Raw genomic sequence first — 26,383 nt, 5'->3', positions numbered from 1 at the left:
CTGTCCTGCATCACACCAACATTACTGGGTTAACCCCCGGCTGTCCTGCATCACGCCAACATTACCGGGTTAACCCCCGGCTGTCCTGCATCACACCAACATTACTGGGTTAACCCCCCGGCTGTCCTGCATCACACCAACATTACTGGGTTAACCCCCCGGCTGTCCTGCATCACACCAACATTACTGGGTTAACCCCCCCCGGCTGTCCAGCATCACACCAACATTACTGGGTTAACCCCCGGCTGTCCTGCATCACACCAACATTACTGGGTTAACCCCCGGCTGTCCTGCATCACACCAACATTACTGGGTTAACCCCCCGGCTGTCCTGCATCACACCAACATTACTGGGTTAACCCCCCAGCTGTCCTGCATCACACCAACATTACTGGGTTAACCCCCCGGCTGTCCTGCATCACACCAACATTACTGGGTTAACCCCCCGGCTGTCCTGCATCACACCAACATTACTGGGTTAACCCCCCCCGGCTGTCCTGCATCACACCAACATTACTGGGTTAACCCCCCGGCTGTCCTGCATCACACCAACATTACTGGGTTAACCCCCCGGCTGTCCTGCATCACACCAACATTACTGGGTTAACCCCCCGTACAATGTCAACTACCAGTGATCATCCTCACCACCACTGAGAAGGGAACAGTGGAGAGGTGTGTCTCTTACCTCAGTGCCCTGAGAAGGGAACAGTGGAGAGGTGTGTCTCTTACCTCAGTGCCCTGAGAAGGGAACAGTGGAGAGGTGTGTCTCTTACCTCAGTGCCCTGAGAAGGGAACAGTGGAGAGGTGTGTCTCTTACCTCAGTGCCCTGAGAAGGGAACAGTGGAGAGGTGTGTCTCTTACCTCAGTGCCCTGAGAAGGGAACAGTGGAGAGGTGTGTCTCTTACCTCAGTGCTCTGAGAAGGGAACAGTGGAGAGGTGTGTCTCTTACCTCAGTGCCCTGAGAAGGGAACAGTGGAGAGGTGTGTCTCTTACCTCAGTGCCCTGAGAAGGGAACAGTGGAGAGGTGTGTCTCTTACCTCAGTGCCCAGTCTGAACTTGATCTCATACATGAGGATGAGTGCGTTGGGGGACGAGGGTTCAGGCCAGCGGAGGAACACAGAATCATCCTCTCCAGTCCAGATCACTGGGCCTGGGATGTCATCCGCCTTCTCTGTCGGTACGAGACATTATACAACATGTTACATACGGACCAGTCCAGATCACTGGGCCTGGGATGTCATCCGCCTTCTCTGTCGGTACGAGACATTACACAACATGTTATATACGGACATATGCACATACTTCTGAATACAGGATAGTGGAGTTAGCCCTGAGTTAGCCTGCCCTGGAGCAGGTTAGTTCTGAATACAGGATAGTGGAGTTAGCCCTGAGTTAGCCTGCCCTGGAGCAGGTTAGTTCTGAATACAGGATAGTGGAGTTAGCCCTGAGTTAGCCTGCCCTGGAGCAGGTTAGTTCTGAATACAGGATAGTGGAGTTAGCCTGCCCTGGAGCAGGTTAGTTCTGAATACAGGATAGTGGAGTTAGCCCTGAGTTAGCCTGCCCTGGAGCAGGTTAGTTCTGAATGCAGGATAGTGGAGTTAGCCCTGAGTTAGCCTGCCCTGGAGCAGGTTAGTTCTGAATACAGGATAGTGGAGTTAGCCCTGAGTTAGCCTGCCCTGGAGCAGGTTAGTTCTGAATACAGGATAGTGGAGTTAGCCTGCCCTGGAGCAGGTTAGTTCTGAATACAGGATAGTGGAGTTAGCCCTGAGTTAGCCTGCCCTGGAGCAGGTTAGTTCTGAATACAGGATAGTGGAGTTAGCCCTGAGTTAGCCTGCCCTGGAGCAGGTTAGTTCTGAATGCAGGATAGTGGAGTTAGCCTGCCCTGGAGCAGGTTAGTTCTGAATGCAGGATAGTGGAGTTAGCCCTGAGTTAGCCTGCCCTGGAGCAGGTTAGTTCTGAATACAGGATAGTGGAGTTAGCCCTGAGTTAGCCTGCCCTGGAGCAGGTTAGTTCTGAATACAGGATAGTGGAGTTAGCCTGCCCTGGAGCAGGTTAGTTCTGAATACAGGATAGTGGAGTTAGCCCTGAGTTAGCCTGCCCTGGAGCAGGTTAGTTCTGAATGCAGGATAGTGGAGTTAGCCTGCCCTGGAGCAGGTTAGTTCTGAATGCAGGATAGTGGAGTTAGCCTGCCCTGGAGCAGGTTAGTTCTGAATACAGGATAGTGGAGTTAGCCCTGAGTTAGCCTGCCCTGGAGCAGGTTAGTTCTGAATGAAGGATAGTGGAGTTAGCCCTGAGTTAGCCTGCCCTGGAGCAGGTTAGTTCTGAATACAGGATAGTGGAGTTAGCCCTGAGTTAGCCTGCCCTGGAGCAGGTTAGTTCTGAATGCAGGATAGTGGAGTTAGCCTGCCCTGGAGCAGGTTAGTTCTGAATGCAGGACAGTGGAGTTAGCCCTGAGTTAGCCTGCCCTGGAGCAGGTTAGTTCTGAATACAGGATAGTGGAGTTAGCCCTGAGTTAGCCTGCCCTGGAGCAGGTTAGTTCTGAATACAGGATAGTGGAGTTAGCCTGCCCTGGAGCAGGTTAGTTCTGAATACAGGATAGTGGAGTTAGCCCTGAGTTAGCCTGCCCTGGAGCAGGTTAGTTCTGAATGCAGGATAGTGGAGTTAGCCCTGAGTTAGCCTGCCCTGGAGCAGGTTAGTTCTGAATGCAGGATAGTGGAGTTAGCCTGCCCTGGAGCAGGTTAGTTCTGAATACAGGATAGTGGAGTTAGCCCTGAGTTAGCCTGCCCTGGAGCAGGTTAGTTCTGAATACAGGATAGTGGAGTTAGCCTGCCCTGGAGCAGGTTAGTTCTGAATACAGGATAGTGGAGTTAGCCCTGAGTTAGCCTGCCCTGGAGCAGGTTAGTTCTGAATGCAGGATAGTGGAGTTAGCCCTGAGTTAGCCTGCCCTGGAGCAGGTTTGTTCAGAATGATTGGTTGCCATAGAAATGTACCTGGCTAAAAGTTGAGCCATTTTCGTCCGACCAGTTATCCCGAGTTGAACTCTGAGTTGACCAAAGTTACCTCGCTAACTCCTCAAACCTGCTTCGCAGGACACCTCTCAAACCTGCTTCGCAGGACACCCCTCAAACCTGCTTCGCAGGATACCCCTCAAACCTGCTTCGCAGGATACCCCTCAAACCTGCTTCGCAGGATACCCCTCAAACCTGCTTCGCAGGATACCCCTCAAACTTGCTTCGCAGGACACCCCTCAAACCTGCTTCGTAGGATACCCCTCAGTTCCAATGAACATATGTTAAATCAGTGTCAGTCATAAAATACAGACTAGTAGCGATGACAATATATGACATGATAACGCACATGAATTCACCTCAAGCAAACCAGAAAAGTGTCAGGCATCAAGATGAACTCTGTTGAGTAACTTAACTCATTCTATGGGAATGTTTCACCTCTACTGTATAATGAAGGAGAGACGAGGGAGCAGTACGAACCTGCAGGGAGAGACGAGGGAGCAGTACGAACCTGCAGGGAGAGACGAGGGAGCAGTACGAACCTGCAGGGAGAGACGAGGGAGCAGTACGAACCTGCAGGGAGAGACGAGGGAGCAGTACGAACCTGCAGGGAGAGACGAGGGAGCAGTACGAACCTGCAGGGAGAGACGAGGGAGCAGTACGAACCTGCAGGGAGAGACGAGGGAGCAGTACGAACCTGCAGGGAGAGACGAGGGAGCAGTACGAACCTGCAGGGAGAGACGAGGGAGCAGTACGAACCTGCAGGGAGAGACGAGGGAGCAGTACGAACCTGCAGGGAGAGACGAGGGAGCAGTACGAACCTGCAGGGAGAGACGAGGGAGCAGTACGAACCTGCAGGGAGAGACGAGGGAGCAGTACGAACCTGCAGGGAGAGACGAGGGAGCAGTACGAACCTGCAGGGAGAGACGAGGGAGCAGTACGAACCTGCAGGGAGAGACGAGGGAGCAGTACGAACCTGCAGGGAGAGACGAGGGAGCAGTACGAACCTGCAGGGAGAGACGAGGGAGCAGTACGAACCTGCAGGGAGAGACGAGGGAGCAGTACGAACCTGCAGGGAGAGACGAGGGAGCAGTACGAACCTGCAGGGAGAGACGAGGGAGCAGTACGAACCTGCAGGGAGAGACGAGGGAGCAGAACGAACCTGCAGGGAGAGACGAGGGAGCAGTACGAACCTGCAGGGAGAGACGAGGGAGCAGTACGAACCTGCAGGGAGAGACGAGGGAGCACTACGAACCTGCAGGGAGAGACGAGGGAGCACTACGAACCTGCAGGGAGAGACGAGGGAGCAGTACGAACCTGCAGGGAGAGACGAGGGAGCAGTACGAACCTGCAGGGAGAGACGAGGGAGCAGTACGAACCTGCAGGGAGAGACGAGGGAGCAGTACGAACCTGCAGGGAGAGACGAGGGAGCAGTACGAACCTGCAGGGAGAGACGAGGGAGCAGTACGAACCTGCAGGGAGAGACGAGGGAGCAGTACGAACCTGCAGGGAGAGACGAGGGAGCAGTACGAACCTGCAGGGAGAGACGAGGGAGCAGTACGAACCTGCAGGGAGAGACGAGGGAGCAGTACGAACCTGCAGGGAGAGACGAGGGAGCAGTACGAACCTGCAGGGAGAGACGAGGGAGCAGTACGAACCTGCAGGGAGAGACGAGGGAGCAGTACGAACCTGCAGGGAGAGACGAGGGAGCAGTACGAACCTGCAGGGAGAGACGAGGGAGCAGTACGAACCTGCAGGGAGAGACGAGGGAGCAGTACGAACCTGCAGGGAGAGACGAGGGAGCAGTACGAACCTGCAGGGAGAGACGAGGGAGCAGTACGAACCTGCAGGGAGAGACGAGGGAGCAGTACGAACCTGCAGGGAGAGACGAGGGAGCAGTACGAACCTGCAGGGAGAGACGAGGGAGCAGTACGAACCTGCAGGGAGAGACGAGGGAGCAGTACGAACCTGCAGGGAGAGACGAGGGAGCAGTACGAACCTGCAGGGAGAGACGAGGGAGCAGTACGAACCTGCAGGGAGAGACGAGGGAGCAATACGAACCTGCAGGGAGAGACGAGGGAGCAGTACGAACCTGCAGGGAGAGACGAGGGAGCAGTACGAACCTGCAGGGAGAGACGAGGGAGCAGAACGAACCTGCAGGGAGAGACGAGGGAGCAGTACGAACCTGCAGGGAGAGACGAGGGAGCAGTACGAACCTGCAGGGAGAGACGAGGGAGCACTACGAACCTGCAGGGAGAGACGAGGGAGCAGTACGAACCTGCAGGGAGAGACGAGGGAGCAGTACGAACCTGCAGGGAGAGACGAGGGAGCAGTACGAACCTGCAGGGAGAGACGAGGGAGCAGTACGAACCTGCAGGGAGAGACGAGGGAGCAGTACGAACCTGCAGGGAGAGACGAGGGAGCAGTACGAACCTGCAGGGAGAGACGAGGGAGCAGTACGAACCTGCAGGGAGAGACGAGGGAGCAGTACGAACCTGCAGGGAGAGACGAGGGAGCAGTACGAACCTGCAGGGAGAGACGAGGGAGCAGTACGAACCTGCAGGGAGAGACGAGGGAGCAGTACGAACCTGCAGGGAGAGACGAGGGAGCAGTACGAACCTGCAGGGAGAGACGAGGGAGCAGTACGAACCTGCAGGGAGAGACGAGGGAGCAGTACGAACCTGCAGGGAGAGACGAGGGAGCAGTACGAACCTGCAGGGAGAGACGAGGGAGCAGTACGAACCTGCAGGGAGAGACGAGGGAGCAGTACGAACCTGCAGGGAGAGACGAGGGAGCAGTACGAACCTGCAGGGAGAGACGAGGGAGCAATACGAACCTGCAGGGAGAGACGAGGGAGCAGTACGAATCTGCAGGGAGAGACGAGGGAGCAGTACGAACCTGCAGGGAGACGAGGGAGCAGTACGAACCTGCAGGGAGAGACGAGGGAGCAGAACGAACCTGCAGGGAGAGACGAGGGAGCAGTACGAACCTGCAGGGAGAGACGAGGGAGCAGTACGAACCTGCAGGGAGAGACGAGGGAGCACTACGAACCTGCAGGGAGAGACGAGGGAGCACTACGAACCTGCAGGGAGAGACGAGGGAGCAGTACGAACCTGCAGGGAGAGACGAGGGAGCAGTACGAACCTGCAGGGAGAGACGAGGGAGCAGTACGAACCTGTAGGGAGAGACGAGGGAGCAGTACGAACCTGCAGGGAGAGACGAGGGAGCAGTACGAACCTGCAGGGAGAGACGAGGGAGCAGTACGAACCTGCAGGGAGAGACGAGGGAGCAGTACGAACCTGCAGGGAGAGACGAGGGAGCAGTACGAACCTGCAGGGAGAGACGAGGGAGCAGTACGAACCTGCAGGGAGAGACGAGGGAGCAGTACGAACCTGCAGGGAGAGACGAGGGAGCAGTACGAACCTGCAGGGAGAGACGAGGGAGCACTACGAACCTGCAGGGAGAGACGAGGGAGCAGTACGAACCTGCAGGGAGAGACGAGGCAGCAGTACGAACCTGCAGGTTTGGTCCTGGAGAAGACGAACTCTGCCGCGCTGCAGCGTTTCACCTGCTTGTTACAGGCGTGGATGTCGATCCGGTAAACCGTGAACGGTTGCAGACCAGTTATCTGCAGCTCCCGCTCGCTGACTGCCCACTCCACGAAGTCATACTCCCTGTCCGCTAACTCCGCCTCTGTAGCGTTGGCCCAAAGATCAGGGGACGTGGCGTTAGGGTAGGTGGTCACACCACGGTGGACGGTACGGTTAGCCACGCCAAACAGATCCCGACGGCGCCGGTCTGGAGGTCTGGAGGAGAGGGAGAGAGAGCAGAGGGATGTGGGAGTGACAATCACAGTCGTCCAAACACTGACAATACACCAGTCAACAAATAACCCCTGTGGTGGAATCCTTTCACTGGTAAACACGGCTTTGACTGACAATACACCAGTCAACAAATAACCCCTGTGGTGGAATCCTTCCACTGGTAAACACGGCTTTGATGTGAAGCAGCAGAGGACTGTTCAGTTAGAACCTCCCTCTATTACATTGATCTAGTCAGTCCTGTTGTTTCAGGGGATCTCCCTCCTCTATTACATTGATCCAGTCAGTCCTGTTGCTTCAGGGGATCTCCCTCCTCTATTACATTGATCTAGTCAGTCCTGTTGTTTCAGGGGATCTCCCTCTATTACATTGATCCAATCAGTCCTGTTGTTTCAGGGGATCTCCCTCCTCTATTACATTGATCTAGTCAGTCCTGTTGTTTCAGGGGATCTCCCTCCTCTATTACATTGATCCAGTCAGTCCTGTTGTTTCAGGGGATCTCCCTCCTCTATTACATTGATCTAGTCAGTCCTGTTGCTTCAGGGGATCTCCCTCCTCTATTACATTGATCCAGTCAGTCCTGTTGTTTCAGGGGATCTCCCTCTATTACATTGATCCAGTCAGTCCTGTTGCTTCAGGGGTTCTCCCTCCTCTATTACATTGATCCAGTCAGTCCTGTTGTTTCAGGGGATCTCCCTCCTCTATTACATTGATCCAATCAGTCCTGTTGTTTCAGGGGATCTCCCTCCTCTATTACATTGATCCAGTCAGTCCTGTTGTTTCAGGGGATCTCCCTCTATTACATTGATCCAGTCAGTCCTGTTGTTTCAGGGGATCTCCCTCTATTACATTGATCCAGTCCTGTTGCTTCAGGGGATCTCCCTCCTCTATTACATTGATCCAGTCAGTCCTGTTGCTTCAGGGGATCTCCCTCCTCTATTACATTGATCCAGTCGGTCCTGTTGTTTCAGGGGATCTCCCTCCTCTATTACATTGATCCAGTCGGTACTGTTGTTTCAGGGGATCTCCCTCCTCTATTACATTGATCCAGTCAGTCCTGTTGTTTCAGGGGATCTCCCTCTATTACATTGATCCAGTCAGTCCTGTTGTTTCAGGGGATCTCCCTCTATTACATTGATCCAGTCAGTCCTGTTGTTTCAGGGGATCTCCCTCCTCTATTACATTGATCCAGTCAGTCCTGTTGCTTCAGGGGATCTCCCTCCTCTATTACATTGATCTAGTCAGTCCTGTTGTTTCAGGGGATCTCCCTCTATTACATTGATCCAGTCAGTCCTGTTGTTTCAGGGGATCTCCCTCTATTACATTGATCCAGTCCTGTTGTTTCAGGGGATCTCCCTCCTCTATTACATTGATCCAGTCGGTCCTGTTGCTTCAGGGGATCTCCCTCCTCTATTACATTGATCCAGTCAGTCCTGTTGTTTCAGGGGATCTCCCTCCTCTATTACATTGATCTAGTCAGTCCTGTTGTTTCAGGGGATCTCCCTCCTCTATTACATTGATCCAGTCAGTCCTGTTGTTTCAGGGGATCTCCCTCCTCTATTACATTGATCCAGTCGGTCCTGTTGTTTCAGGGGATCTCCCTCTATTACATTGATCCAGTCAGTCCTGTTGTTTCAGGGGATCTCCCTCCTCTATTACATTGATCTAGTCAGTCCTGTTGTTTCAGCGGATCTCCCTCTATTACATTGATCCAGTCAGTCCTGTTGTTTCAGGGGATCTCCCTCCTCTATTACATTGATCCAGTCCTGTTGTTTCAGGGGATCTCCCTCCTCTATTACATTGATCCAGTCCTGTTGTTTCAGGGGATCTCCCTCCTCTATTACATTGATCCAGTCCTGTTGTTTCAGGGGATCTCCCTCCTCTATTACATTGATCCAGTCCTGTTGTTTCAGGGGATCTCCCTCCTCTATTACATTGATCTAGTCAGTCCTGTTGTTTCAGGGGATCTCCCTCCTCTATTACATTGATCCAGTCAGTCCTGTTGCTTCAGGGGATCTCCCTCCTCTATTACATTGATCTAGTCAGTCCTGTTGTTTCAGGGGATCTCCCTCCTCTATTACATTGATCCAGTCGGTCCTGTTGTTTCAGGGGATCTCCCTCTATTACATTGATCCAGTCAGTCCTGTTGTTTCAGGGGATCTCCCTCCTCTATTACATTGATCTAGTCAGTCCTGTTGTTTCAGGGGATCTCCCTCCTCTATTACATTGATCCAGTCAGTCCTGTTGTTTCAGGGGATCTCCCTCTATTACATTGATCTAGTCAGTCCTGTTGCTTCAGGGGATCTCCCTCCTCTATTACATTGATCCAGTCAGTCCTGTTGTTTCAGGGGATCTCCCTCTATTACATTGATCCAGTCAGTCCTGTTGCTTCAGGGGATCTCCCTCCTCTATTACATTGATCCAGTCAGTCCTGTTGTTTCAGGGGATCTCCCTCTATTACATTGATCCAGTCAGTCCTGTTGTTTCAGGGGATCTCCCTCCTCTATTACATTGATCCAGTCAGTCCTGTTGCTTCAGGGGATCTCCCTCCTCTATTACATTGATCTAGTCAGTCCTGTTGTTTCAGGGGATCTCCCTCTATTACATTGATCCAGTCAGTCCTGTTGTTTCAGGGGATCTCCCTCCTCTATTACATTGATCCAGTCAGTCCTGTTGCTTCAGGGGATCTCCCTCCTCTATTACATTGATCCAGTCAGTCCTGTTGCTTCAGGGGATCTCCCTCCTCTATTACATTGATCCAGTTGGTCCTGTTGTTTCAGGGGATCTCCCTCCTCTATTACATTGATCTAGTCAGTCCTGTTGTTTCAGGGGATCTCCCTCCTCTATTACATTGATCCAGTCAGTCCTGTTGTTTCAGGGGATCTCCCTCCTCTATTACATTGATCTAGTCAGTCCTGTTGTTTCAGGGGATCTCCCTCCTCTATTACATTGATCTAGTCAGTCCTGTTGTTTCAGGGGATCTCCCTCTATTACATTGATCCAGTCAGTCCTGTTGTTTCAGGGGATCTCCCTCCTCTATTACATTGATCCAGTCGGTCCTGTTGTTTCAGGGGATCTCCCTCTATTACATTGATCCAGTCAGTCCTGTTGTTTCAGGGGATCTCCCTCCTCTATTACATTGATCCAGTCAGTCCTGTTGTTTCAGGGGATCTCCCTCTATTACATTGATCCAGTCCTGTTGTTTCAGGGGATCTCCCTCCTCTATTACATTGATCCAGTCAGTCCTGCTGTTTCAGGGGATCTCCCTCCTCTATTACATTGATCCAGTCAGTCCTGTTGTTTCAGGGGATCTCCCTCCTCTATTACATTGATCCAGTCAGTCCTGTTGCTTCAGGGGATCTCCCTCCTCTATTACATTGATCCAGTCAGTCCTGTTGTTTCAGGGGATCTCCCTCCTCTATTACATTGATCCAGTCAGTCCTGTTGTTTCAGGGGATCTCCCTCCTCTATTACATTGATCTAGTCAGTCCTGTTGCTTCAAGGGATCTCCCTCCTCTATTACATTGATCTAGTCAGTCCTGTTGTTTCAGGGGATCTCCCTCCTCTATTACATTGATCCAGTCAGTCCTGTTGTTTCAGGGGATCTCCCTCTATTACATTGATCCAGTCAGTCCTGTTGTTTCAGGGGATCTCCCTCCTCTATTACATTGATCCAGTCCTGTTGTTTCAGGGGATCTCCCTCCTCTATTACATTGATCCAGTCCTGTTGTTTCAGGGGATCTCCCTCCTCTATTACATTGATCCAGTCCTGTTGTTTCAGGGGATCTCCCTCCTCTATTACATTGACCCAGTCAGTCCTGTTGTTTCAGGGGATCTCCCTCCTCTATTACATTGATCCAGTCCTGTTGTTTCAGGGGATCTCCCTCCTCTATTACATTGATCTAGTCAGTCCTGTTGTTTCAGGGGATCTCCCTCTATTACATTGATCCAGTCAGTCCTGTTGCTTCAGGGGATCTCCCTCCTCTATTACATTGATCCAGTCAGTCCTGTTGTTTCAGGGGATCTCCCTCCTCTATTACATTGATCTAGTCAGTCCTGTTGTTTCAGGGGATCTCCCTCCTCTATTACATTGATCTAGTCAGTCCTGTTGTTTCAGGGGATCTCCCTCTATTACATTGATCCAGTCAGTCCTGTTGTTTCAGGGGATCTCCCTCTATTACATTGATCCAGTCGGTCCTGTTGTTTCAGGGGATCTCCCTCTATTACATTGATCCAGTCAGTCCTGTTGTTTCAGGGGATCTCCCTCCTCTATTACATTGATCCAGTCAGTCCTGTTGTTTCAGGGGATCGCCCTCTATTACATTGATCCAGTCCTGTTGTTTCAGGGGATCTCCCTCCTCTATTACATTGATCCAGTCAGTCCTGCTGTTTCAGGGGATCTCCCTCCTCTATTACATTGATCCAGTCAGTCCTGTTGTTTCAGGGGATCTCCCTCCTCTATTACATTGATCCAGTCAGTCCTGTTGCTTCAGGGGATCTCCCTCTATTACATTGATCCAGTCAGTCCTGTTGTTTCAGGGGATCTCCCTCCTCTATTACATTGATCCAGTCAGTCCTGTTGCTTCAAGGGATCTCCCTCCTCTATTACATTGATCTAGTCAGTCCTGTTGTTTCAGGGGATCTCCCTCTATTACATTGATCCAGTCAGTCCTGTTGTTTCAGGGGATCTCCCTCCTCTATTACATTGATCCAGTCAGTCCTGTTGTTTCAGGGGATCTCCCTCCTCTATTACATTGATCCAGTCAGTCCTGTTGTTTCAGGGGATCTCCCTCCTCTATTACATTGATCTAGTCAGTCCTGTTGTTTCAGGGGATCTCCCTCCTCTATTACATTGATCCAGTCAGTCCTGTTGTTTCAGGGGATCTCCCTCCTCTATTACATTGATCCAGTCAGTCCTGTTGTTTCAGGGGATCTCCCTCCTCTATTACATTGATCCAGTCAGTCCTGTTGTTTCAGGGGATCTCCCTCCTCTATTACATTGATCCAGTCAGTCCTGTTGTTTCAGGGGATCTCCCTCCTCTATTACATTGATCCAGTCAGTCCTGTTGCTTCAGGGGATCTCCCTCTATTACATTGATCCAGTCAGTCCTGTTGTTTCAGGGGATCTCCCTCCTCTATTACATTGATCCAGTCAGTCCTGTTGCTTCAAGGGATCTCCCTCCTCTATTACATTGATCTAGTCAGTCCTGTTGTTTCAGGGGATCTCCCTCTATTACATTGATCCAGTCAGTCCTGTTGTTTCAGGGGATCTCCCTCCTCTATTACATTGATCCAGTCAGTCCTGTTGTTTCAGGGGATCTCCCTCCTCTATTACATTGATCCAGTCAGTCCTGTTGTTTCAGGGGATCTCCCTCCTCTATTACATTGATCTAGTCAGTCCTGTTGTTTCAGGGGATCTCCCTCCTCTATTACATTGATCCAGTCAGTCCTGTTGTTTCAGGGGATCTCCCTCCTCTATTACATTGATCCAGTCAGTCCTGTTGTTTCAGGGGATCTCCCTCCTCTATTACATTGATCCAGTCAGTCCTGTTGTTTCAGGGGATCTCCCTCCTCTATTACATTGATCCAGTCAGTCCTGTTGTTTCAGGGGATCTCCCTCCTCTATTACATTGATCCAGTCAGTCCTGTTGTTTCAGGGGATCTCCCTCCTCTATTACATTGACCCAGTCAGTCCTGTTGTTTCAGGGGATCTCCCTCCTCTATTACATTGACCCAGTCAGTCCTGTTGTTTCAGGGGATCTCCCTCCTCTATTACATTGATCTAGTCAGTCCTGTTGTTTCAGGGGATCTCCCTCTATTACATTGATCTAGTCAGTCCTGTTGTTTCAGGGGATCTCCCTCTATTACATTGATCCAGTCAGTCCTGTTGCTTCAGGGGATCTCCCTCCTCTATTACATTGATCTAGTCAGTCCTGTTGTTTCAGGGGATCTCCCTCGTCTATTACATTGATCCAGTCGGTCCTGTTGTTTCAGGGGATCTCCCTCCTCTATTACATTGATCTAGTCAGTCCTGTTGTTTCAGGGGATCTCCCTCCTCTATTACATTGATCCAGTCAGTCCTGTTGTTTCAGGGGATCTCCCTCTATTACATTGATCTAGTCAGTCCTGTTGTTTCAGGGGATCTCCCTCCTCTATTACATTGATCCAGTCAGTCCTGTTGTTTCAGGGGATCTCCCTCCTCTATTACATTGATCCAGTCAGTCCTGTTGTTTCAGGGGATCTCCCTCCTCTATTACATTGATCCAGTCAGTCCTGTTGTTTCAGGGGATCTCCCTCCTCTATTACATTGATCTAGTCAGTCCTGTTGTTTCAGGGGATCTCCCTCCTCTATTACATTGATCTAGTCAGTCCTGTTGTTTCAGGGGATCTCCCTCCTCTATTACATTGATCCAGTCAGTCCTGTTGTTTCAGGGGATCTCCCTCCTCTATTACATTGATCCAGTCAGTCCTGTTGTTTCAGGGGATCTCCCTCCTCTATTACATTGATCCAGTCAGTCCTGTTGTTTCAGGGGATCTCCCTCCTCTATTACATTGATCCAGTCAGTCCTGTTGTTTCAGGGGATCTCCCTCCTCTATTACATTGATCCAGTCAGTCCTGTTGTTTCAGGGGATCTCCCTCTATTACATTGAGTCTGTCCCCCCACCCGAGACGGGCCGCCTGCCCCCCGCCCCGAGCATTGATTCATCAAAGGCCGTAGAGAAACCAGATTTAGACATCACATACCATTTAACAGTTCATTTTCACGCCATAATATTCATTTAAATAATGTATTATAATTAACCGGTTTCTCTGAGTTATTTATGCCGGGGGGAAAAGTCTCCCGTTAAATCTCAGTAACCGGGTTCCCGCCATTCAACCGTACTGCGTCACGATCATGCTGTTTAATCAGCTTCTTGATATGCCACCTGGGAGGATTATCTTGGCAGTCCCCCGCCCCGAGACGGGCCGCCTGTCCCCCGCCCCGAGACGGGCCGCCTGTCCCCCTGCCCCGAGACGGGCCGCCTGTCCCCCTGCCCCGAGACGGGCCGCCTGTCCCCCTGCCCCGAGACGGGCCGCCTGTCCCCCGCCCCGAGAAGGCCGCCTGTCCCCCGCCCCGAGAAGGGCCGCCTGTCCCCCGCCCCGAGACGGGCCGCCTGTCCCCCGCCCCGAGAAGGCCGCCTGTCCCCCGCCCCGAGAAGGGCCGCCTGTCCCCCGCCCCGAGACGGGCCGCCTGATCATGATCATGCTGTTTAACCAGCTTCTTGATATGCCACCTGGCAGGATTATCTTGGCAAAGGAGAAACTCACAGGGATGGAAATTAATATGTTCCCAACATGTTTGAGGAATAAGCCTTTTGTGTCTATGGAACATTTCTGGGATCTTCTATTTCAGCACATGAAACATGGGACTTTACATGTCACGTTTATATTTTGGTTCAATATAAATGGCCAATAAGATCATATCTGTTGTCCATTTCAGAGAGTTGAGGGTGTGTCCTACTGGATCCTACCCAGGTGTGTTACGGCCTGTGATCTGCTTACCTGGGGGGTAAAGATAGAGTTGTGTAATAAGTTCTACCAGGTGTGTGTTACGGCCTGTGATCTGCTTACCTGGGGGGTAAAGATAGAGTTGTGTAATAAGTTCTACCAGGTGTGTGTTACAGTGGTCTGCTTACCTGGGGGTAAAGATAGAGTTGTGTAATAAGTTCTACCAGGTGTGTGTTACGGCCTGTGATCTGCTTACCTGGGGGGTAAAGATAGAGTTGTGTAATAAGTTCTACCAGGTGTGTGTTACGGTGATCTGCTTACCTGGGGGGTAAAGATAGAGTTGTGTAATAAGTTCTACCAGGTGTGTTACGGTGATCTGCTTACCTGGGGGTAAAGATAGAGTTGTGTAATAAGTTCTACCAGGTGTGTTACGGCCTGTGGTCTGCTTACCTGGGGGGTAAAGATAGAGTTGTGTAAGAAGTTCTACCAGGTGTGTTACGGTGATCTGCTTACCTGGGGGGTAAAGATAGAGTTGTGTAATAAGTTCTACCAGGTGTGTTACGGTGATCTGCTTACCTGGGGGGTAAAGATAGAGTTGTGTAATAAGTTCTACCAGGTGTGTGTTACGGTGATCTGCTTACCTGGGGGGTAAAGATAGAGTTGTGTAATAAGTTCTACCAGGTGTGTGTTACGGTGATCTGCTTACCTGGGGGGTAAAGATAGAGTTGTGTAATAAGTTCTACCAGGTGTGTGTTACAGTGATCTGCTTACCTGGGGGTAAAGATAGAGTTGTGTAAGAAGTTCTACCAGGTGTGTTACGGTGATCTGCTTACCTGGGGGGTAAAGATAGAGTTGTGTAATAAGTTCTACCAGGTGTGTTACGGTGATCTGCTTACCTGGGGGTAAAGATAGAGTTGTGTAAGAAGTTCTCAAAGACTTTTCTGTAGGAAGCGTCAGCTGCCTCTGCCTCCAGGTCTCCTACAGATTTAGGACAGGGACAGCACGGCCCCTTGTCCCCCCCACCAACGTCTGGTTTAGTAGGCTTCAGGTCCTCCTCCATGTCAGTCAACCCGGTAGCAGCTATACGGACCGGGGTCTTCAGTTCTGAGGAGAGAGAGGAGGGGTTAGGGTGTAGGGGGTTAGGGTGTAGGGGTTAGGGTGGAGGGGTCAGGGTAGAGGGGTTAGGGTGTAGGGGTTAGGGTGTAGGGGTTAGGGTGTAGGGGTTAGGGTGGAGGGGTCTGGGTAGAGGGGTTAGGGTGTAGGGGTTAGGGTGTAGGGGTTAGGGTGGAGGGGGTTAGGGTGGAGGGGGTTAGGGTGGAGGGGGTTAGGGTGGAGGGGTCAGGGTGGAGGGGTCAGGGTAGAGGGGTCAGGGTAGAGGGGTCAGGGTAGAGGGGTTAGGGTGTAGGGGTTAGGGTGTAGGGGTTAGGGTGTAGGGGGTTAGGGTGGAGGGGTCAGGGTAGAGGGGTTAGGGTGTAGGGGGTTAGGGTGGAGGGGTCAGGGTAGAGGGGTTAGGGTGTAGGGGTTAGGGTGTAGGGGTTAGGGTGTAGGGGGTTAGGGTGTAGGGGGTTAGGGTGGAGGGGTCAGGGTAGAGGGGTTAGGGTGTAGGGGTTAGGGTGTAGGGGTTAGGGTGTAGGGGTTAGGGTGTAGGAGACAGTCAACCCGGTAGCAGCTATACGGACCGGGGTCTTCAGTTCTGAGGAGAGAGAGGAGGGGTCAGGGTGGAGGGGGTTAGGGTGTAGGGGTTAGGGTGGAGGGGTTAGGGTGTAGGGGTTAGGGTGGAGGGGTTAGGGTGGAGGGGTCAGGGTGTAGGGGTTAGGGTGGAGGGGGTTAGGGTGGAGGGGGTTAGGGTGGAGGGGGTTAGGGTGGAGGGGTCAGGGTGGAGGGGTCAGGGTAGAGGGGTCAGGGTAGAGGGGTCAGGGTAGAGGGGTCAGGGTAGAGGGGTTAGGGTGTAGGGGTTAGGGTGTAGGGGTTAGGGTGTAGGGGGTTAGGGTGGAGGGGTCAGGGTAGAGGGGTTAGGGTGTAGGGGGTTAGGGTGGAGGGGTCAGGGTAGAGGGGTTAGGGTGTAGGGGTTAGGGTGTAGGGGTTAGGGTGTAGGGGGTTAGGGTGGAGGGGTCAGGGTAGAGGGGTTAGGGTGTAGGGGTTAGGGTGTAGGGGTTAGGGTGTAGGGGTTAGGGTGTAGGAGACAGTCAACCCGGTAGCAGCTATACGGACCGGGGTCTTCAGTTCTGAGGAGAGAGAGGAGGGGTCAGGGTGGAGGGGGTTAGGGTGTAGGGGTTAGGGTGGAGGGGTTAGGGTGTAGGGGTTAGGGTGGAGGGGTCAGGGTGGAGGGGTCAGGGTAGAGGGGTCAGGGTGGAGGGGTCAGGGTGGAGGGGTCAGGGTAGAGGGGTCAGGGTAGAGGGGTTAGGGTAGAGGGGTTAGGGTGTAGGGGTTAGGGTGGAGGGGTTAGGGTGGAGGGGTTAGGGTGGAGGGGTGAGGGTGGAGGGGTTAGGGTGGAGGGGTTAGGGTGGAGGGGTTAGGGTGGAGGGGTCAGGGTGGAGGGGTCAGGGTGGAGGGGTCAGGGTAGAGGGGTCAGGGTAGAGGGGTCAGGGTAGAGGGGTTAGGGTGGAGGGGTCAGGGTGGAGGGGTCAGGGTGGAGGGGTTAGGATGTAGGAGACAGTCAACCCGGTAGCAGCTATACGGACCGGGGTCTTCAGTTCTGAGGAGAGAGAGGAGGGGTCAGGGTAGAGGGGTCAGGGTAGAGGGGTCAGGGTAGAGGGGTCAGGGTGGAGGGGTCAGGGTGGAGGGGTCAGGGTGGAGGGGTCAGGGTAGAGGGGTTAGGGTGGAGGGGTCAGGGTAGAGGGGTTAGGGTAGAGGGGTCAGGGTGGAGGGGTTAGGGTGGAGGGGTCAGGGTGGAGGGGTCAGGGTAGAGGGGTCAGGGTGGAGGGGTCAGGGTAGAGGGGTCAGGGTGGAGGGGTCAGGGTGGAGGGGTTAGGGTGGAGGGGTTAGGGTGGAGGGGTTAGGGTGGAGGGGCTAGGGTGGAGGGGTCAGGGTGGAGGGGTCAGGGTGGAGGGGTCAGGGTGGAGGGGTCAGGGTGGAGGGGTCAGGGTGGAGGGGTCAGGGTGGAGGGGTCAGGGTGGAGGGGTCAGGGTGGAGGGGTCAGGGTGGAGGGGTCAGGGTGGAGGGGTCAGGGTGGAGGGGTCAGGGTGGAGGGGTCAGGGTGGAGGGGTCAGGGTGGAGGGGTCAGGGTGGAGGGGTCAGGGTAGAGGGGTCAGGGTAGAGGGGTCAGGGTAGAGGGGTCAGGGTAGAGGGGTCAGGGTAGAGGGGTCAGGGTGGAGGGGTTAGGGTGGAGGGGTCAGGGTGGAGGGGTCAGGGTGGAGGGGTCAGGGTGGAGGGGTCAGGGTGGAGGGGTCAGGGTGGAGGGGTCAGGGTGGAGGGGTTAGGGTGGAGGGGTTAGGGTGGAGGGGTTAGGGTGGAGGGGTTAGGGTACTGACCTTTAGAACAGTAATTGTGTTGGTACAGCTCTCTGTCTTCAGTCTGTTGTTGCCAGCGGACCAGGTAGTAGGGGTTAGGGTGGAGGGGTTAGGGTGGAGGTGTCAGGGTGGAGGGGTCAGGGTGGAGGGGTCAGGGTGGAGGGGTCAGGGTGGAGGGGTCAGGGTGGAGGGGTCAGGGTGGAGGGGGTTAGGGTGGAGGGGTTAGGGTGGAGGGGTTAGGGTGGAGGGGTTAGGGTGGAGGGGTTAGGGTGGAGGGGTTAGGGTGGAGGGGTTAGGGTGGAGGGGTCAGGGTGGAGGGGTCAGGGTGGAGGGGTCAGGGTGGAGGGGTCAGGGTGGAGGGGTCAGGGTGGAGGGGTCAGGGTGGAGGTGTCAGGGTGGAGGGGTCAGGGTGGAGGGGTTAGGGTGGAGGGGTCAGGGTGGAGGGGTTAGGGTACTGACCTTTAGAACAGTTATTGTGTTGGTACAGCTCTCTGTCTTCAGTCTGTTGTTGCCAGCAGACCAGGTAGTAGGGGTTAGGGTGGAGGGGTTAGGGTGGAGGGGTTAGGGTAGAGGGGTCAGGGTAGAGGGGTCAGGGTAGAGGGGTCAGGGTAGAGGGGTCAGGGTAGAGGGGTCAGGGTAGAGGGGTCAGGGTAGAGGGGTCAGGGTGGAGGGGTCAGGGTGGAGGGGTCAGGGTGGAGGGGTCAGGGTGGAGGGGTCAGGGTAGAGGGGTTAGGGGAGAGGGGTTAGGGGAGAGGGGTTAGGGTAGAGGGGTTAGGGTGGAGGGGTTAGGGTGGAGGGGTCAGGGTGGAGGTGTCAGGGTGGAGGGGTCAGGGTGGAGGGGTCAGGGTGGAGGGGTCAGGGTGGAGGGGTCAGGGTGGAGGGGTCAGGGTGGAGGGGTCAGGGTGGAGGGGTCAGGGTGGAGGGGTCAGGGTGGAGGGGTCAGGGTGGAGGGGTCAGGGTGGAGGGGTCAGGGTGGAGGGGTCAGGGTGGAGGGGTCAGGGTGGAGGGGTCAGGGTGGAGGGGTCAGGGTGGAGGGGTCAGGGTGGAGGGGTCAGGGTGGAGGTGTCAGGGTGGAGGGGTCAGGGTGGAGGGGTCAGGGTGGAGGGGTCAGGGTGGAGGGGTTAGGGTGGAGGGGTTAGGGTGGAGGGGTTAGGGTGGAGGGGTTAGGGTGGAGGGGTCAGGGTGGAGGGGTTAGGGTGGAGGGGTCAGGGTGGAGGGGTCAGGGTGGAGGGGTTAGGGTGGAGGGGTTAGGGTGGAGGGGTTAGGGTGGAGGGGTTAGGGTACTGACCTTTAGAACAGTAATTGTGTTGGTACAGCTCTCTGTCTTCAGTCTGTTGTTGCCAGCGGACCAGGTAGTAGGGGTTAGGGTGGAGGGGTTAGGGTGGATGTGTCAGGGTGGAAGGGTCAGGGTAGAGGGGTCAGGGTGGAGGGGTTAGGGTGGAGGGGTTAGGGTGGAGGGGTTAGGGTGGAGGGGTTAGGGTGGAGGGGTCAGGGTGGAAGGGTCAGGGTGGAGGGGTCAGGGTGGAGGGGTCAGGGTGGAGGGGTCAGGGTGGAGGGGTCAGGGTGGAGGGGTTAGGGTGGAGGGGTTAGGGTGGAGGGGTCAGGGTGGAGGGGTCAGGGTGGAGGGGTCAGGGTGGAGGGGTCAGGGTGGAGGGGTCAGGGTGGAGGGGTCAGGGTGGAGGGGTCAGGGTGGAGGGGTTAAGGTGGGGGTTAGGGTGGAGGTGTCAGGGTGGAAGGGTCAGGGTAGAGGGGTCAGGGTGGAGGGGTCAGGGTGGAGGGGTCAGGGTGGAGGGGTCAGGGTGGAGGGGTCAGGGTGGAGGGGTCAGGGTGGAAGGGTCAGGGTAGAGGGGTCAGGGTGGAGGGGTTAGGGTGGAGGTGTCAGGGTGGAAGGGTCAGGGTAGAGGGGTCAGGGTGGAGGGGTCAGGGTGGAGGGGTCAGGGTGGAGGGGTCAGGGTGGAGGGGTCAGGGTGGAGGGGTCAGGGTGGAGGGGTCAGGGTGGAGGGGTCAGGGTGGAGGGGTCAGGGTGGAGGGGTCAGGGTGGAGGGGTCAGGGTAGAGGGGTCAGGGTGGAGGGGTTAGGGTGGAGGGGTTAGGGTGGAGGGGTTAGGGTGGAGGGGTTAGGGTGGAGGGGTTAGGGTGGAGGGGTTAGGGTGGAGGGGTTAGGGTGGAGGGGTTAGGGTACTGACCTTTAGAACAGTAATTGTGTTGGTACAGCTCTCTGTCTTCAGTCTGTTGTTGCCAGCGGACCAGGTAGTAGGGGTTAGGGTGGAGGGGTTAGGGTGGAGGGGTCAGGGTGGAGGGGTCAGGGTGGAGGGGTTAGGGTGGAGGGGTCAGGGTGGAGGGGTCAGGGTGGAGGGGTCAGGGTGGAGGGGTCTGACCTTTAGAACAGTTATTGTGTTGGTACAGCTCTCTGTCTTCAGTCTGTTGTTGCCAGCGGACCAGGTAGTAGGGGTTAGGGTGGAGGGGTTAGGGTGGAGGGGTTAGGGTGGAGGGATTAGGGTGGAGGTGTCAGGGTGGAGGGGTTAGGGTGGAGGGGTTAGGGTGGAGGGGTCAGGGTGGAGGGGTTAGGGTGGAGGGGTCAGGGTGGAGGGGTTAGGGTGGAGGGGTTAGGGTACTGACCTTTAGAACAGTAATTGTGTTGGTACAGCTCTCTGTCTTCAGTCTGTTGTTGCCAGCGGACCAGGTAGTAGGGGTCGTCCCCGTTGGGGGAGGCAGGGGGAGACCAGCGGACCACCAGGTTAGTAGAGGAGTTAGAGTACGTTCTCACATCCAGGGGCATGGAGGGCTCTACAGGAAACAGATGTTATATTAAAACAGTTCTCACATCCAGGGACGGCTCTACAGGAAACAGATATTATATTAAAACAGTTCTCACATCCAGGGACATGGAGGGCTCTACAGGAAACAGATATTATATTAACCTGTTGGGGATGGGGGCGCTGTTTAGACTATTTATGCTAATGTGGCTAATTTTTTAAACGGCTTCCCACAAAATCCTTGATCGTACAATATGCATATTATTATTATTATTGGATAGAAAACAGTCTATAGTTTCTATAGGAGTTGAAATTTTGTCTCTAAGTGGAACAGAGCCCATTCTACAGCAATTTCCCTGACATGGAGTCAGATTTGAGAAATGTTGGCCACTTTTCTGAAGTCAGTTAAAAGGGCACTGTCGTTGCTATGACTATTGTGACGACCCTCCCATTCTGTCTACCGTTTTCTCTCTCTCCTTGCTCTTGTTTCCCTATTAGGATGCCGGTGGGCGGAGTTGGGAGGGTCGTCAGCTACATGGGGAACACCTGGGCCCACTCTCCCAGGATAAAATCACCACTTCCCCATTCATCAAGGAGACTCTCTCCATACAGACACTTTGATAGATTTTGTTGCGTTTGGTTGTGCTTTTCGGTTGTTTGTTTTAGCATCTTTCAACACCTTGCATTATCACATTCATCCATGCAAAACATTCACTTACACTACTGATTACTGATTACACACACCATTGTATATTATACATAGTTTCTTTATTTAATAAATATATATTTCGTTACTTCTTATCTCCACGTGTCTCCCTTTTGTTACGGGCTTTGAGCCGGTTCGTGACAAGTGGGGGCTCGTCCGGGATAATTGAACGTATTGGTTTGGGAGAACGTGGAGGTACGTGTTTGGTTTACATATTTGGTTTGAGTTTGATAGGCCTAGTATTGGTTGCCTTTGTTGTTTGGTTTGTGTGCTGCGTTGGAGAGAGAGTATAATGGTTAGTTTCCAGGCCCTGCCCAGCCTGGAAACTCTTGTTCTACTTTCTGTTGGGACATCGGTCTGAGGAGGTGAGTAATCGGCTGTGTACCTCAGTGGGAGATTTGGTAGGGTAGTGGAATTTACTACCCGGAGCTATAGCCTTTTACCCCTGATAGGCTTAGTGACGTGTTTCATTTTTGGAATATGTTGGGCATGGTTAATGTTTGTTATTTTTGTGTGGTGTCTGTGGACTGAGCAGTTGTCTCGGGGGCACATCCGTGGCTTGGTGGAATCTGCCAGCGTGCTGGGGGGTTTATTACCTTGCCAGCGGGCTACAGTGCGTAAATACCCACCGCAAATCCGCACGAAGACTAGGGTTGAGTTATAGTAGGTTTTGGGGAAGCTCCGTATCTCCTCTCTCTTCTGTGGTGCTCAGGGTGATTGTCATTTCTTGAGTTGTGGTCTGGTGTGCTCAGCAGAGGGGAAGAGTGAGAATTTTTTTTGTAACTATGGCGTCTTTTGTAGATGAGTTCATTCGCTTTCCATCAGAGGAATTGTTAGAATTAGGTACTAAAGAACAGCTGTTGAAAATCGCCGAATACTACAAGGTTGAAATTAGTGATAAACGTTTAAAGAATTCTATTAGGTTGATATTGAAGGCCAATCTGATGGAGAGTGGTGTTCTTGAAGTTACCACTGGGCCAGCCTCTGCTGAGGAGTCATCTCCCCGTAACGTTACAATGGCCATTCCATCGGTTAGTCCTAGTAGTCTTCTTTTTGAACAGCAGAAAGAACTGCTTCTGTTACAGCTGCAGCATGATCGTGAGAAGCTAGAGCATGATCGGCAGCATGATCGTGACAAGCTAGAGCATGATCGTGAGAAGCTAAATCATGATCGTGTAAAGTATGAAAAGGAATTAGCATTTAAACAAGATATGGAGATGGCTAAAATCAAGTTGCAACAAGAACGGATAGAGTTGATTAGGGAAGGAAAGATTTCAGGGGAGAGTTTGTTCTGGGAAGGTGACCAAGAGTTACCTAGGGGTCGTTCCTCTTTTGGTCGTGCCCCGGACACATTTGATATTGTTGGGAACTTACGGTTATTGCCTCAGTTTAATGAAAAGGACCCTGAGACATTCTTTTTGTTGTTTGAGCGTGTTGCTGACGCTAGGAGTTGGCCTGATTCTGACCGCACCTTAATGTTGCAGTGTGTGCTGACTGGTAAAGCGCAGGAAGCATATTCAGCTCTTAGTGTACACGACAGTACCTGTTATGATAAGGTTAAAATGGCTGTGTTGCAGATTTATGAATTGGTCCCTGAGGCTTACCGCCAACGATTTAGAACTTTAAAAAGGGATGATCAACAGACTCATGTGGAGTTTGCGCGACAATTATCTGTACAGTTTAATCGCTGGTGTTCTGCCTCTGCAGTTGTGACTTTCCAAGGGCTGTGTGATCTGATTATGTTAGAGCAATTTAAGGACACAATCCCTGATCGTATTGCCACGTATATTAACGAACGAAAAGTAAAGAATGTCGTTGAAGCAGCGGTTTTGGCGGATGAGTATATGTTAACTCACAAAAGAGTCTTTGCAGAGCCCCGTATTCGGAATGAGTGGGGGCGTTCGGATAGATTTGGGCTTCGCTCACCGAGATACTTTGGTTCACGGGCAGAGTTCAATTCAACTAGGGTTGAGCCTGAATCCCGTGGAAGAGCTGACTTTGGGCAAGAGTGTCATTACTGTCATGATTCAGGTCATTGGAAAAACGAATGTCCGGTTCTCAGGGAAAAGGACAAATTCAGTACGCGTGATTACGTTAAATCTAAGCCTACGGCGTTAGCTGCGCCTGTTTCACATCAGTTCACTCATGACACATGGTCTCAGGCGCAGGTGAAAGTCCATATTCACTCAGGCTATTTACCTTTCATTACGGAAGGTTTTGTGTCTATATTAGGGAGTAAGGAATTGGTGCCAGTGAAGATCTTGAGAGACACAGGTGCCTCCGAATCGTTTGTGTTGGAGTCTGTGTTACCCTTTTCAGCTGAGACTGATTCGGGGAAGAGTGTTCTAATTAGGGGAATAGGTTTGAACACTCTTTCAGTTCCATTACATAAAATGATGTTGGATTGTGGGCTGGTAAAAGGTGAGGTTGTTGTGGGGGTGCGTCCTTCGTTGCCTATTGAGGGTGTTGACGTTGTTCTTGGGAATAACTTGGCTGGTGATCGTGTATGGCCTGTCGTGTTTCCATCTCGAGTTGTTCCCATAAAGCCGTCAGTTGTTGAGATTCCAGATGAGAGTGTACAGAGCTCCCCAGGGATGTTCCGTGCGTGTGCAGTGATGAGTTCTATGAGTCGTGGCGAACTGGTCACTGTGCCGACTGATGAGAATACCACAAAGAAGTATGCCACTGCTTTCCCTGTTATTCCGTTGTCTGTTACCCACTCAGATCTAGTCAGTGCGCAGCGGACTGACCCCACATTGGAAGAGTTGCGTGACCAAATTGTGCCTGTGGAACAGTTGGGAGATGTCACCCATTGCTATTTTCTCAAAGAGGATGTCCTGATGAGAAAGTGGGTGTCTCATGGTAGTCGTTTTCTGGGGGAGGCGATTAGTCAGGTTGTGGTACCAGTAAAACTTCGTGAGTTGGTGTTGACAACTTCTCACAATGGTGTTGCTGGACATATGGGTGTGAGGAAAACATACCATCGCATATTACGACATTTCTTTTGGCCTAGATTAAAGAGGGATGTCTCTGATTTCATCAAAACTTGTCACACCTGTCAATTAACTGGTAAACCTAATCAAGCTATTAAGACGGTACCACGGTTTCCTACTCCTGTACTCAGCCAACCTTTTGAGTATTCGATCATTGACTGTGTGGGTCCTTGGCCTCGTACAAAAAAAAGGTAGATTGAAATGAGTAGTCTGTTACGTTGGGAAGTGGCTATGAATCGTTGGGAGTTTAAAAAAAATTAAGGACTTTGTTCTTTTCGTTGGAGGTTGTAGCTGATGTGGTCTCGTGCGCCCTCTTCCTGAATGTTTGTATGGTCAGGTTCTGTCTTTCCTGTCTATTCCGTCCTGATCTGGGGAGCCTTCTTTCCTCTTAAAAGTAGCTTCCTATGCACTAATGTTGCTGAGGTCTGGGGTGTCTTTTCTCTTAAATGTTGCTTCCTATGTATTAAGGTTGCTGAGGTCTGGGGAGTCTTCTTTCCTCTTAAAGGTTGCTTCCCGTGCACAAAGGTTGCTGAGGTCTGGAGAGGAGGTTGGCTGGGGCAAATTTGGAAGAGGGAACACGTACCCCTCATAAATTTGGGACGCAAGTGCTGTGTCAGTTTGGGACGCAGAGGGCGGTATGTTGTTCCGGGGTCCTTGTTGGTCCCCGGTTTTATGGGGGGGAATGTGACGACCCTCCCATTCTGTCTACCGTTTTCTCTCTCTCTTTGCTCTTGTTTCCCTATTAGGATGCCGGTGGGCGGAGTTGGGAGGGTCGTCAGCTACATGGGGAACACCTGGGCCCACTCTCCCAGGATAAAATCACCACTTCCCCATTCATCAAGGAGACTCTCTCCATACAGACACTTTGATAGATTTTGTTGCGTTTGGTTGTGCTTTTCGGTTGTTTGTTTTAGCATCTTTCAACACCTTGCATTATCACATTCATCCATGCAAAACATTCACTTACACTACTGATTACTGATTACACACACCATTGTATATTATACATAGTTTCTTTATTTAATAAATATATATTTCGTTACTTCTTATCTCCACGTGTCTCCCTTTTGTTACGGGCTTTGAGCCGGTTCGTGACACTATACGGACACTTCTTACGTCTTCCCCTGGATGCCTTTACGTGATGACGATTCCAACGGGCTCGATTGCGCGTTCACAGGCCCTACAAATGAAAAAACTCTGAAGCTAGTCATTCTTTGGGAGCTGCGTAACGCGCGTGGAAGACACCGACCCCCTCCTGTTCCAAGCGTTAGTTTAGCCTGTTATATTTCTCCGGTCATCTTTTCACTCGTTATAGGAGTTACAAACATCATAAAGTAGTTAATTTAAAGCGTTTTATAGCAATTTATATCCGTTTAGTGCGATTTTGGGACATTTATTTTTGCAACGATGTGAAAAGTTGGGCATGCTTTTCAGTTCAACCCGAACGCAGTTGGCATTTCCACATGGCAAGAGGACAGCTTTCCACCAAAAGACGATTTCTCCCAAGAAAGGATCCTTTGCCCAAGATACTGATGGAAGAACAGCTCAAGGTAGGACATTTTTATTATGATAAATCGTGTTTCTGTCGAAACATTTTAGTGGCTTAGGACGCCATGTTTTTTGACGTAGCTTCGCTTGGCGCAAACTGTATTGAAAAGTAAGGATAAATTAAAAAATGTAATAACGCAATTGTATTAAGAATTAAATTGTCTATCAATCCCTGTCCACCCTATATTTTTTAGTCACGTTTATGAGTATTTATGTATAAGAGTAGATCACTGTCTAAGTGGCGCAAGGACATTTTCTGACCAGCTGAGCTACATTTCACATTGTCTAACCATGATTTTGGTGGCTAAATATAAACATTTTCGATCAAACTGTATATGCATGTTGTAATGTGATGTTGCAGGAGTGTCATCGGAAGAATTCTGAGAAGGTTAGTGAAAAAATTAATATCTTTTGGCGATGTTGACGTTATCGCTCACTTTGGCTAGAATCAATGCTGGGCTGCTAATTGCTATGTGCTAAGCTAATATAACGATTTATTGTGTTTTCGCTGTAAGACACTTAGAAAATCTGAAATATTGTCTGTATTCACAGGATCTGTGTCTTTCGATTCGTGTATGCTGTGTATTTTTACGAAATGTTTGATGATTAGTAGT

At 52.1% G+C, this 26,383-nt stretch overlaps 1 protein-coding gene across 1 annotated transcript in view; it reads right to left on the bottom strand.

The window, feature by feature from the left end:
* Window positions 1–26,383, bottom strand: part of LOC129834827 (insulin-like growth factor 1 receptor) — a gene marked incomplete at its 3' end in the record, with an annotated part of 119,229 nt that overhangs the window by 28,022 nt on the left and 64,824 nt on the right. Inside the window, 4 exon segments of the mRNA XM_055900127.1 lie at window positions 1,038–1,171; window positions 6,525–6,814; window positions 15,215–15,422; window positions 20,386–20,553. Of these exon segments, the coding sequence (XP_055756102.1) occupies window positions 1,038–1,171; window positions 6,525–6,814; window positions 15,215–15,422; window positions 20,386–20,553 (800 nt within the window).

The sequence above is a fragment of the Salvelinus fontinalis genome, chromosome 35, assembly GCF_029448725.1.
Source record: "Salvelinus fontinalis isolate EN_2023a chromosome 35, ASM2944872v1, whole genome shotgun sequence".
In the NCBI taxonomy this organism is placed as follows: domain Eukaryota; kingdom Metazoa; phylum Chordata; class Actinopteri; order Salmoniformes; family Salmonidae; genus Salvelinus; species Salvelinus fontinalis.
The sequence above is the reverse complement of the archived record's forward strand: the minus strand, read 5'-3'. Positions and strand labels throughout refer to the sequence as shown.